This window comes from Vipera ursinii, assembly GCF_947247035.1.
Source record: "Vipera ursinii genome assembly, chromosome: 3".
NCBI lineage: Eukaryota > Metazoa > Chordata > Lepidosauria > Squamata > Viperidae > Vipera > Vipera ursinii.
The window spans coordinates 212642861-212656480 of NC_139516.1; the positions used below are offsets into that span (position 1 = coordinate 212642861).

The window sequence follows — 13620 nt, forward strand, 5'->3', positions numbered from 1 at the left end:
CGCCCGCCTTTGCCCGGGTCCCTCTCGGCCACTCCCGGACCCGCGGCCCTGCCCTCTCCGTCCCGCGCTCGTCCGCTTCCCGGCTGGACTACTGCCGCGCACTCCACGCGGGGCCGCCCTTGGAGATCCTGTCGGGACCGCCCCTCTCGGGGACACCTTCCGCCCCACGGCATCGGCGGCGGCGGCGGGGGGGCCCACGGCCGGCGAGCTCCTTCCCCCGCCGCCCGGACCGGAGCGGCCCGCTTCTTCCCGGCGCGGCGGAGGGCGCGGGAGGGAGTCGCCGCGGGAAGAGCGGGGCGGGGCACAGAGAGGCGGGGAGGGAGCGGCCCCTCTCCGGAGCCTGCGCAGACGGCGGGACGCGCTAGGCCGCGCGATCTATGGTTCCGGCCGGGCGCGCTGGGCGCCGTAGTCCTCCGCGGCGGGGCGGCGCCGTCCCAGAGTGCTTCGCGGCGGAGGGCGAGGAGGAGGAGGAGGAGGAGGAGCCCCCCCTGCCGCCGGGATGCCGCGCCGCCGGCTCGGCCGCTGAGCCCGCGCGGCCCGGTGCCCCCCTCCCGGACCCCCGCCGGCCCGGCGCCGAGGATGCTGCGCTGCATGCCGCCGCTGTGGCGCTGCAACCGGCAGGTGGAGACGCTGGACCGGCGGCACTGCTCGCTGCAGGCCGTGCCCGACGACGTCTACCGCTACAGCCGCTCGCTGGAGGAGCTGCTGCTCGACGCCAACCAGCTCCGCGAGCTGCCCAAGGTGGGCCCGCCGGGCTCTCGGTCGGGGGGGGGGTCGCTGGCGTCGCGCGGTGGGAGACCCCTCCCGCCCCTCCCCCTCCCTCCCGGCTGGCCCCGCCGTGCACCTGTCGCCTGCCCGGGCGAGGGGTCCCAACGGGCGGGGCTCCTTCCCTGGCTCACTCTGCCCGGGCTGGCGGGGGTCGCCTCGGCCGGTCTTGGCGGCGCAGAGCCCTCCTGGGAAAATGGCCGGTCCCCAGGAGCGGCCGTGGCCTCGCTGAGGTTTCCCGACCCACGGGCGGCTCCTGGCCAGGACGCGCCCGAAGTGGCCTTGCTGCCGGTAGGGAGCCCGCCAAGGGAGCCTGCTGGGCGCTTTCCCTGCCTGACCCTGGAGCGGTATGTGGGGAGGGGGAGGCTGAACTGGGTACCCCGAGAGTACCCCGTCTGGCGTGGGAAAGTCTCAGGCTGGGTGTGCAGAAGGAGTAAATGGCAGCAATTAGAATAAAATAGAATTCTTTACTGGCCAAGTGTGATTGGACACACAAGGAAGTTGCCTTCGGTGCATAAGCTCTCGGGGTACATAAAAGTTACAAGTGATAAATCAACAAATGAAAGACGTAAAATATCAAAAACCCGGGTGAAGCCCCAGCGAGAGAAAGAGGAAAGTGGAGTGGGATGTCTGGTCTTTTGGATGGAGCTGATGAATACAGGCAGCGTAACTCGTGTCTTTTTTATGAATGAAAGAGTCAAAGTGTGGGCTGGTATATCGTCTAATTTTTTGATGGGCGGGTCTCCAAGTAAGAATCGGTAAGCGGGTGACAGTTGTGCACTATTACCTTCCAGGGAGCGGTGGTGATGGGAGAAGCGGAGAAGGGGCTCGGCAGGAATTGGGTTCTGAGTGCCTGAGACTCAGGGGAGAGAAACGGGTGGCTGAGATGAGACAGGGCAGGCAGCAACTGGGCTGTTCAGAGACACCGAAATGAACGAGAACGGTGATCGGCGAGTGCTTGCTTAGAAAAAGTATGTTTCAAATGTAAGGCTTAAGCATAAGTAAGTCTTCATCCAGTTTGTAAGGTGGCCCAACTTCATTGCAACTTGGCTGTCGCTCTGGGTGGGGTACAGGATTGAAAACTTCAGATTTATGTGTAAACTTGTGAAAGCTGTGAAAGTAAAGGCAGATTTGATTTGATGCGGAAAGTTTGAGAGTGTCAGGGCCGGAATGAGGCATTCTAAATGTGGAGCAGGCCATTTCTTAGTAGTGGCAAAAGTGAATCTTGAGGGGAAAATTTAAACACCGCAAAAAAGTGAAACAACTTTCCCGTGGCTGATGCCATTTTCATATATTTGGTCGTTCTCCCTTCTCTCTGCATGGCCAGGCCATCTCAATGCTCCTTTGTCCTGCTCACCCACTTTTGCATGCAACCCGCTTTCTTCCCATTGTCTGCAGTTTCTTTTTGTGGTCTCCATGGCCGATGGAGCGTTCCCTTACGAGTGGAAGATATGCTAATGAGAAATACAAAAAAGAAAGCATGGCGAAATGAAGATGGGGGGGCTCTAAATGGGAATGTATGAATAACAGAAATCATATGCACGTTGAGAGAAAAAGTTGCAAAGAATACAGTGAAAGAGAGCAAGGAACAAAAGAGGCAAATCAATGCAGCGGTGGCCTTGTTGGAAAGAACGAGGGAAGATGACGAAGTAAGGAACCTCCGGCAGACGGAGTAGAAGAGAAATGATTTGGGATGAACGGAAGGGAGAGGAGTTCAAGAGGAGGATTTCAGAGATTTAGAATAGAATAGAACAGAGCTGGAAGGGACCCTGGAGGTCTTCTAGTCCAGCCCCCCGCTCAAGCAGAAGAATCTACACCATCTTTGACAGGTGATTCTCTATTTTTTTTCTTTAAAATCTCCAGTGATGGAGCACCCATGATTTCTGGGGGGTAAACTGTTCCAGTGGTTGATTGTCCTCACTGTCAGGAAGTTTCTCCTTAATTCCGGGTTGCTTCTCTCCATGATCAGTTTCCAACCGTTGTTTCTCACCCTTCCCTAGAGGGATCGAGACCAGCGCTAGGCGTGCCAGGATCCAAGAAAAGATGGGGCAGTCCTCATTGCTGGGAGACTGTTGTGAAGCAATATTGGATGCAGTTGTAGAGGGCAGAGCTGAGAAGTACATGAGATTTACTTATGGAGTGGATCTGCAGCTTGTTCAGTGTGTGGGGGAAGATGGCATCTGTGCTTGCTGACGGTAGGAGAGTGTCCTTGGGAATTGGTGCTTGGCAGGATTTTCATCAGAAAAGGGTGAGACCTGTCAGTGGGCAGAATTGGGAGAGGCGGTGAGGCTCCCAGGCAGTTTGTCTGTCTCCTTCCTTCAAGTTAGTCATCAGGCGGCAGCAGCTAAAGCAGCTACGTTGGGGGGCCTTAGCAGGAGCATAGAATCCAGATTGGGAGGCGTAATTATTCCCTGAACTCTGTCCTCCCAGGCGCTTGTAGAGTCCAATTCTGGGGGCCCCAAGAGCCCAGGGCCTGATTGGAGCCAGGCCGAAGAGGGCCGGCAAGGGGCTGAAAGGGGAGGAAAGAGTCCCCAAGGTGCTGGTTCTTTGTAGCCTCCAGAGGTGAAGGGAGGACAGCTGCTCCCCCAGAGCTGGCCAGAGGTGTCTGTGTGGTGGGGAGGGGGAGATGCTGCAAGGAAGGATCTGGTTAAACATGGCGGGGGGGGGGGGAGAGCCTCAGCACGGCATGGGATGTCAGTCAGGGGAACAGACTGCCACAGGAAAGGAGCTCTTTTACTAGAGGCCTTTAAAGAGATATTATTATCAGAGAAGCTCTCCTGGGCAGAGCAAGATGCAGGATGTTGGACTAGATATGACTGGTTTTTATTTATTTTATCTTATTTTATTATATTTGTATACCGCCCTTCTCCCGAAGGACTCAGGGCGGTGAACAGGGCAATACATGTTAAAAAACAAGAATACAAAAGTCAAAAAAGGTTAAACAAGATGCCTAAAATCTATAACAATAAGTTAAGTTAAAATGCATAAAAAACAATAAAACCCAAACCCATCACCCATCAGGCCAGGCCGGCTTGTTCGAACAGGTAAGTCTTTAGATCGCGCCGGAAGGAGCGAAGGTCAGGCGCCATCCGGAGCTCAACCGGAAGATGGTTCCATAAATCCAGCGCGCCCACAGAGAAGGCCCTCCCCCTGGGGGCCACCAGTCGGCATTCTTTGACCGGTCGCACCCTGAGGAGGCCCTCTCTGTGGGAGCGCACTGGGCGGAGGTATTCCGGACCCTTTTAGGTTTTAGGATTCCTATGACGTATTGTCCAGACTTAAGTCTGCTTTGACCGATGCAAAATAGAAACAACAATATCTTTTGATCTTGATATTCTGCTTCTGTTGCTGTAGTCTAGGATGGCCATTGCTTTTTTTGCAGTTGCATTGCATTGTTAGCCCATGTATCCTAGCATCCTGCTGTGCTGCCCCATCATGGCAAGTTGTGGGGGGGGGGATTGTTCCTGGGAGGGACAAGTGAAGGGTGCAGGCCAAGAATGTATAATCCCAGCAGGATCACCCAAGGCCAGAAGGGCGTCCCAGCTGCCCGGCTAACGCAAGCCCAGGCCCTTATATTGAGCAGCAGCGACACAGGAGGACGATCCCAACAGTAGCAAAGGCACCCCTGCATATTTTTTTTATTTTTTATTTTAATTCCATTTATATCCCGCCCTTCTCCGAAGACTCAGGGCGGCTTACAAGCTTAGCAGTAGCCTTCATTCTATGTATATGCCTGCTTATTAGGGCTTTCACACACACACCGAGCGGCATTATTACAAAGTCAGCTTAATTGCCCCCAACAATCTGGGTCCTCATTGAGTGGCAGAGGAGGGAGGCAGGGGCAAACCGCTCCTGGAGGAAAAAAGAAACACCTAAGAGGAAATACAAAACAATTGGCAACGTGCAGGTCAGAGAGAACTTGTAGAGCTGCTGAGGGTCTTTCAGGATGCAGGCAGTCCTCGCGTTATAACTCTGAGGGAGAAGCTTGCCTATTAGGGTCGTAAGTCAGCACTTTGTAAAATGAATGGGACTCATTTTAATGACTTTTTTTTACACTGCACTCATTTGACTAATCAGTCGGTCATTAAATGAAGGAAGATTGGGCCTGCTGTTTGCTTCGGTTTGTTAAATGACCTTCGCCGTCATGAAACGAACATGAGAGGCTGGAGAATTTGCAGGGCTCCCCAATGGAGCCTCTGGAGGGAAGGTGTGCCAGGGGTGGGAGGGTGAATTTCCAGGGCTCAACACTGTGAAGGCGAAATGGCCCCACTCTTCAAGCATCGTCCAGTTGAAATGGACTCAGTCAGGACAAGTCGAGGTTGTTCACCTGCTCAGGGCGTGAAAACCAAAGAAGGAACCACGTTGCTTTTCTAATCAGGAAGGATGTATAGCAATCAATGTTTGGGCACGATGCTTGGTTGTTACTTTAACTCAACCTACTCAATCGGTTTTAGAATTATTGGATGTGATAATACAATATGGACAAGTTTCTGGATTTAAAGTTAATAAGCAAAAAAACTAAAATATTAACAAAAACTATGACTATAAAACAAAGAGAAGCGTTAGAAAAATCAACAGGATTTGAAATAGTAAAAAAGGTTAAATACTTGGGGGTATATATCACAGCATCGAATGTGAAATTACATAAAAACAATTATGAATTGTTATGGCAAAAAGTACAAAAGGAGATTGATAGTTGGAAAAAATTACAATCGTCTTGGTTGGGGAGAATAGCAGCCGTGAAGATGAATGTCTTACCAAAATTTTATTTTTGTTCCAAATGATACCAATACTTAAGAAAGATGCAAATTTAAATGAGTGGCAAAAAGGTATTAATAAATTTATCTGGGCAGGGAAAAGACCAAGAGTAAAGCTTAAAATAATGCAAGATGCAGGTGAGAGAGGGGGTCTGAAGATGCCCAATTTGAGATTATATTATGATGCAGTTGTGTTATCAACAATTAGTGACTGGTTCAATTTAACGGATGAAAGAATACTAAATATTGAGGGGCATGATTTACTGTATGGATGGCACGCGTATGTATTTTATGACAAAAAGTTGGATAATATTTTTAAGACTCATATCTTAAGGAACGCTTTGTTCCGAGTTTGGAAAAAGTACCGATATATATTAAATAACAGAATACCTATATGGGCAATACCTAGACATGCAATAGGAAATATAAATGTGGAGCAGAAACAAGATGTGATTACTTATCAAGAACTTCTCAGGATGGAAGGGAATATTTTGAAACTGAAACCTTTAAATGTTTTAAAGGAAGAAAAGATAGTACAAACTTGGTTTCAGTTTATACAATTACAAGCTAGATGGAAGGAAGATCAGAAAATTGGTATAATAAAAGTTGATGAAAATTTGATAAAGCAAATTAGAGATCAAAGTCAATCGCATATAAAACGGTTATATAATGCTCTTATAGAGACTGATTCAGAATCAGAGTTAGTTAAAGATTGTATGATAAAATGGGCTCAGAATATTCAAGAGCCCATAATGATGGATACTTGGGGAAAAATGGGTTAGAAATGTAAAATTTACACAAGCACAAAACCTAAGAGAGAATTTTTACAAGATGTTTTATAGATGGCATTTAGATCCCAAAAAGTTAGCATGTTTGTATCCAAATCAGCCACCTAAGTGTTGGAGATGTGGTAGTGAAGAGGCAACTTATTATCATATATGGTGGACATGTAAAAATGTTAAAGCCTTTTGGATAAAAATAGGGTGGATTTTTCAGAAAGTTTTTAAGAAAAAAAGATTTAATCCGCAGCTATTCTTATTGGGGATTATTTTGGATTGTACTGTTATAGAAACTAAATTAATGTTATACTTAATAACGGCAGCCAGACTGTTGGTGGCGCAACATTGGAAGAAAGAAGATTTACCTACAATAGAACAATGGATACTTAAAGTAATGGGAGTAGCTGAAATGGCAAAAGTTTCAGCATATCTGAAAGAACAGTCACAAGAAAAATATATTTTGGAATGGAAAAGATGGATTGATTATATTCAGAACAAATATGGCACTAAAAAGTTTCAAATAGCATATGAATAATTCTTAACAATTATAGAAGTGTTATTATAATTACTTTACTTTTGTTATAAGGGAGTTAAAGGGTGGAAGGTTTGTTAACATCGTAATAGATATTTAGCATATGTTTGCATAAGATTGCTATATATAATACCCTGTATTCTGCTTTGGGAAGTCCGGAGGGGGAGGGAAGGGGGGAGGGTTGATGGGGAGGTGGGTTATTATTAAAATTTTGTAAAACTTCAATAAAAAAAATATTTGGGCACGATGCAATCATGTGGGCATCCCCTTAATATGATAGTCTACAATTGTGCTTCAAGTTCAAGTTGAAATCAATGGGACGCCCAGGGCGGGTGCGCTCATTGGCATTGGAGACTGGAATGCCAGAGTTAGAGATGCTGAGGAGGAAGCTGTAAAACCAACATGAAGCCAGAGAAAAACTTACAATTACCTGTTGCTTTCTTGGTAACTCAGTCTGCCAGAAAAGAAAATGGTGTTTATACGTAGACATCACCAGGTGAAATACATGCAGGCACCAAACAGGCTGTGCTGTTGCTATAATGAAGCTCAGTTATTCCTCGGTTAAAGAGCTCAGATTGCGGTTAAAGGAACAGCCAGAGGTTTACTGTGAAAGACATCAGAAATGGCTTAGGAACGAGTTCCAAGTCAAACTAAAGTGGAAGTGTCAGGACCCACCTCAATCCACATCTTAGGAAATAAGAACTCTTGGATGCAAGTTTAGTCCAAAAGGAAAATGTTTACTAGGATGGAATCGATTGTGGCAATACAAGACGGAATCTAACAAAGTTACATTTCAATCCTATATAAAGCATTCCCATTTCAGTCCCTCCCCTCATCCATTTGGTCAGATGTCAGGCCCTTCCATGGGAAAGGGAACTCTCCTTGGTTTTATGGTTATTGCTTCCTTTTTTGTTCAAATGTTCCCTGCCTAAAGTCTATCCTCTCCCCCCCTTCAGAGAGATGGCAGAATCCCCAGAATAAGCACATTGTTCTACCTATACATTTATGAAATGTGATATAAATGGATTCTGACATTCGGCTCTCCTTTCAGAAAAAAGATGAGTCCATCTGTGGGGAAAGAAAACATATAAATGTTAGCCTGGTTTGTTCGGATATTCTGTATGAAACCTCTTAAGCAACTTAGGTGCTTTAACATAGAGTTTGTTAACCCACTCATTTTCTGAGGAGGGGAGGTGTTTCCATGCCACTAAATATTGTATCGTTCCATGGTGTTTTCTGGAATCTAAGATTTCTTTCACTTCAAAATGTTGTTCTCCTTCCACCATGATGGGGGGTGGTGGTGGTGGGATTTTTTCTCGTAGTGGAGATTGTTGTTCTCTCTTTAATAGACTGCAGTGGAAGGTTGGGTGTATTCGTCTAAGATTTTTGGATAGTTCTAATTCAACTGTTACTGGGTTTATGATTCTTTTAATTGGAAAGGGTCCAATATATTTTGGTCCTAGTTTTTTACAGGGTTGGAGTGATTTCAGGTATTTTGTGGATAAATATACCATCTCTCCTACCCTAAATGGTGTGGGATCGGTTCTTTTTTTGTCTGCCTGTGTCTTGTATGCTTTTCTGGCATCTTCCAACGATTTCCTAACGATTGGCCATGTATTTTGTAATTGAGCAATCCATTCCTTCAGATCAGGGATAACCGGTTCTTTGGGGGTTAGTTCTGGTATTGGGTTGAAACTCTGGCCTGTAGCTACTTGAAAAGGAGTGTAACCTGTGCTTGAGTGGACTGCATTATTATATGCTACTTCTGCAAAAGGCAGTAGGTCCGCCCAGTCGGACTGCTGAAAATTAATAAAGCATCTCAGATATTGTTCAAGTATATTATTAAGTCTTTCAGAAGCTCCGTCTGTCTGAGGATGGTGACTAGATGACAGTCCTTGGGTGGTTCCTAAGAGGGATAAAAATTCTTTCCAAAATGCCGACGTAAATTGCACCCCTCTGTCAGATATGATGCGTTGTGGTACCCCGTGCAATCTGTAAATATGCTGTACAAAAAGTTTTGCTAATGCTTTTGCGGTCGGGATTTTTTGGCAAGGTATGAAATGTACTTGCTTAGAGAACAGATCTGTGACAGTCCAGACTACGGTGTTTCCATTACTTTCTGGCAGTTCTACGATAAAATCCATGGCTATTTCTTTCCATGGGGCTGAGGGTTTTGCCACCGGTTGTAACAGACCTGGCGGTTTCCCTTGCAGTGTTTTGGCCATCGCGCAAATTTGACAGCTACCCACATAGCTTTCTATGTCCTTTTTCATAGATGGCCACCGAAATTGCCTTTTAGTTAAGTGTAGGGTTTTTACAAAGCCAAAGTGTCCTGCTGATTTTGTATCATGGCACAGTTGCATGAAATTGATTCTCTGTGTGGCAGGTATATATAGCTTCTCCCCCACCCATGGCAGTCCATCTTTAATTGTGCACACATGTCTATTTTTCTGGAACCATTCATCACTTTCCAAAGACTTCCTGAATTCTATTCCAGTTTGGCTATCTACCTTCGGCTTCATTTTTTCTTGTGCCCTGGTGGTGACTGGTGCTGCCAGTTGTTGTTCCGGTACAAGTGGTTTAAAGTCAGTAACTCTTGTGCTGTTATATTGGGGCATGCGGGATAATGCATCTGCCAGGAAGTTCTTCCCCCCTGGTAAGTGTTTGAGAGTGAAATTGAATCGGTGAAAATGTTGGGACCAGCGGGCTTGCTTAGGAGTGAGCTTCCTGGGCGTTTTTAGTGCTTCCAAATTTTTGTGGTCTGTCCAGACCTGGAAAGGTATTTTATTTCCTTCTAAAAATTGGCGCCATGTTAGTAATGCCCACCTCAACGAGAATGCCTCTTTTCCCCATATTGGCCAGTGTTGTTCTGTTTCTGTGAGTTTTCTGGATGTGTATGCGCATGGTTGCAACGTCCCCCCATCATTTTCTTGTAATAGTACGGTTCCTACCGCTACATCACTCGAATCTGCCTGTATTACAAAAGGTTTGTCGGGATCTGGGTGTTTTAGGACAGGTTCAGCAGAAAAAAGTCTCTTTAGCCTCTCAAATGCTGCTTGACATTCCATTGACCATTTCAGAGGCTGGCTGGGTTTCACGGGTGACCCCCCCCTTCGTTTTCAACAAATTTGTGAGGGGCATGGCTATTTGGCCAAATGCGGGGATGAATTGGCGGTAGAAATTTGCAAACCCCAGGAAACTTTGTAATTGCTTCCGTGTGCGGGGGGGGGGGTGCCCACTCTAGTACTGCCCTGACCTTCTCAGGGTCCATTTCGATGCCCTCTGGAGATATGCGATACCCCAGGTAGTCGATTTTTTCCTGATGGAATTCACACTTCGATAATTTAGCATATAAATGGGCAGCTCGCAACTTCTTCAGGACTGCTCTGACTAGTTTGATATGTTCCTCTTTGGTTTCTGTGAAGATAAGGATGTCATCGAGGTAAACCAGGACCCCCTTATATAGGTGCTCTCTCAGCACGTCATTAATTAATTGCATAAAGACTGCGGGGGCCCCTTGCAGTCCGAATGGCAATACTTTGAATTGATAGCACCCCATTGGGCAGTTGAATGCAGTCTTTCATTCGTCTCCTTCCTTAATCCTAATACGGTAGTATGCTTCCCTCAGGTCTAGTTTGGTAAAAATCTTTCCTTTCGATAGGTGGGATAGCATATCCTTCATTAGGGGAAGGGGGTACAGATTACATTCACTAATTGTGTTCAAATTTCTATAGTCCACAACCAAGCGAAAAGACCCATCCTTCTTCTCCCTGAACAGAACCGGGGCGGCCACTTTGGGTTTGGCAGGCTCAATAAATCCTCTTTCTAAGTTTTTCTTTATGAATCTTTCCATTTCTGCCATTTCCCTTGGGCTCATGGCATACATCCTGGGTTTTGGGAGTTTTGCCCCAGGTTTGAATTCTATGGTGCAGTCTGTGGGGCGGTGGGGGGGAAGCTCATCTGCTCTTTCCTCACTGAAAACCTCAGCCAGGTCCCTGTATTCTTCCGGTATCTCTGGTAATCCCTTCTCTTTCCCCACTGCTGCTGTCTCCTCCCTCTGGGTTGGGGGGGTGCTTTTGGAGTCTAAGTTCTTCTGCCCCCCCCTTTGGGAAATTGAGTTCTGCTGTCCTCCAGTTTATCCCGGGGTTCCATTTCTTCAGCCATTCCAGTCCTAGAATCATTGGGCATTCCATGCCTGGGGCCACTATAAACGTTATGTCCTCCTCATGGGGCCCCAGTGATAGGTGGATTGGTAAAGTGGCTAGGGTGGCTGGTCCTCCCCCTGCTATTGTCCCATCTAATTGACTAAAAGAGATTGGTTTTAGCTTCCTCACTGGGATGCTCAATCTCTCCACCAGCGTTGGGCTGATAAGGCAGCGGATGCACCCAGAGTCTATCAGAGCTTTTATTTTGGCTGCTTCAGGCATAGGGGAAGCTAATATAGTCACTGTCTTAAGTATGGGTGGAAGGGGTCCACTTACCAATGGTTCTCCCTCTGAGCTGTCTTCCGAGTTGTCCACTGTCCCTGCGGTGCAGGCCGGAGTCCAATCCCAGTTCCTGGCAGGAATTGTAGACTCTACAGCCTCTGTCCCCTTCATGGAAGATTCTTTTGTGTTGCCTTGGGGCTTCCCCAGCTTCTTGGATGATGATGCCTCTGGTTTTTGTGGGGGGATGTTTGAACAACATTCTGCAGCACGGTGGCCCTCTCTCCCGCAGTTGAAGCAACCTGTTGATTTTTTGGCTGTGGCTGGTGGTTTTTCCCCCTCGCGTGTTTGCTTGGGTGGCAGGCGGCCCCATGGTTTTCCTCTGCGGTGTCTCTTCAGTAGGTCTATTTCCACTTCCTCCACCAGGATGTACCAGTCGTCGAGATGGGGTGGGTCTCCTCGAGGCAGGCAAGTGTCATACAGGTCGTAGTTTAGACCGTCTTTGAAATGGCTGAGGAGGATGTCTTCTGGCCAGTTCAGCTTGCTGGCAATGGCTTGGAATTCTTGGGTATAATCAGCCACTGCTCGCCTTCCCTGCCTCACCGTTTTGATTCTCTCCCGGGCCTTACGGTCAGCCAAAGGATCCTCGAACCGCTGCCTCAAAGATGACATGAATCGGTTGAAGTCGTTGAGTTCTGGGGCGTTGGAGTCATGCAAGTTCACCACCCAGTCTGCAGCCATCCCGTCCAGGGCAGATTGCACAATTCGGATGCATGTTTTGTCACTGGGGATGTCCCGTCCATACTCTTCCATGTAGCTGAGGACTTGGGTTAGGAAAAATCCCAGTCGTGATGGCTCCCCCTTGAATTTGACTTCCAGGGGCGGGAGTCTTTGGCTGGAGCGTTGTCTGCGCCGGGGCCGGTATTGCTCCTCATCCTGGTCCCCATCTGTGGTTCTGGGGGGGTGGGTGGGTACTGCTGAGGCAGCAATTCCTGTTCTATTGGACGGCCCCAGGGTTTCAGGTGTTGGATCCCCTCCGTTACCTTTCCAGTTATGTCCCCAGGCGCTGCCTTGGTTGCGATTTTCAGCTCTCCATCTCTTGCCTCCATTCCAGTTGGTGGTTACTCTGCCTCAGGGTCGCTTCTCCCGAAGCCTTTTCCCACTCACTTTTCCTTCCAACGCCCATCGACCACCGGGGTTTTCGGTCGTACTGCTCCACCGCTTCTTCCCCGGGGGAATATGCTGCTTCAGCTTCCCATTGTCTCTGGGATTCCATTTGGGGGGAAGACTCCCCCTCCATGGGGCTTCCCTCCTCTCTTGCTTCGTCGCCAGACATTGTATTTGTTGCAAAGTCCCCCGGTAAGGTTTTCCCTTCCAGGTTGACTCTTAAAGCAGATTCCGTCTACTGTCAGGACCCACCTCAATCCACATCTTAGGAAATAAGAACTCTTGGATGCAAGTTTAGTCCAAAAGGAAAATGTTTACTAGGATGGAATCGATTGTGGCAATACAAGACGGAATCTGAGAAAAGTTACATTTCAATCCCATATAAAGCATTCCCATTTCAGCCCCTCCCCTCATCCATTTGGTCAGATGTCAGGCCCTTCCATGGGAAAGGGAACTCCTTGGTTTTATGGTTATTGCTTCCTTTTTTGTTCAAATGTTCCCTGTTGTTTGAAGATGCCTAAAGTCTATCCTCTCCCCCCCCCTTCAGAGAGATGGCAGAATCCCCAGAATAAGCACATTGTTCTACCTATACATTTATGAAATGTGATATAAATGGATTCTGACAGGAAGTTTCTGCCACGTGCTCTTGAACATATACTTAACCTTTTCAAGGAGAACACCTAAATCCTTTTGAAGTCCTGTACCTCATTGATAGGGAACCAGAGAAATGGTGGAATGAATTTAAAGTTCAGAATGAATGTGAAGAGACTGTCAAAGATTAACAAAAGCTAAGTGGAAGGGAGGGATTTAAACTATTTAAAAGGAACAGACTAAACAAAAGAGGAGGAGTTGCTCTATATATAAGAAATAACTTTATCTCTACAGAAATAGAGCACAACAATGACGAAAACTGTAAACTTGAAAGCATTTGGGTCAATATAAAAGGGGAAAAAATGACATTGCCATAGGTGTATACTATAGGCCGCCCAACCAAGCAGAGGAAATAGATGAACTTTTTGCTAGTCAGCTAACTAAGGTATGTAAGAAGCACATCACAATAGTAATGGGGGACTTTAATTACCCTGATATCAACTGAGAGACAAACTCTGCACCAAGTGGAAGATCAAACAGATTCCTGTCAAACCTAGCAAACAACTTTCTCTCCCAAAAAGTAGAGAAGGGAACTAGGGGATTAG

General features: G+C 47.3%; 1 protein-coding gene across 3 annotated transcripts in view; it reads left to right on the plus strand.

The window, feature by feature from the left end:
• The first annotated feature begins 470 nt into the window (after positions 1-470).
• Positions 471-13620, plus strand: part of SCRIB (scribble planar cell polarity protein) — a 53681-nt gene continuing 40531 nt past the window's right edge. For all 3 annotated transcript variants that reach the window (XM_083359709.1, XM_083359710.1, XM_083359711.1), the window contains exon 1: positions 471-741. In XM_083359709.1, coding sequence (XP_083215835.1) covers positions 580-741 — 162 coding nt within the window. In that variant the 5' untranslated portion in view covers positions 471-579. The remainder of the gene's footprint in view (positions 742-13620) is intronic.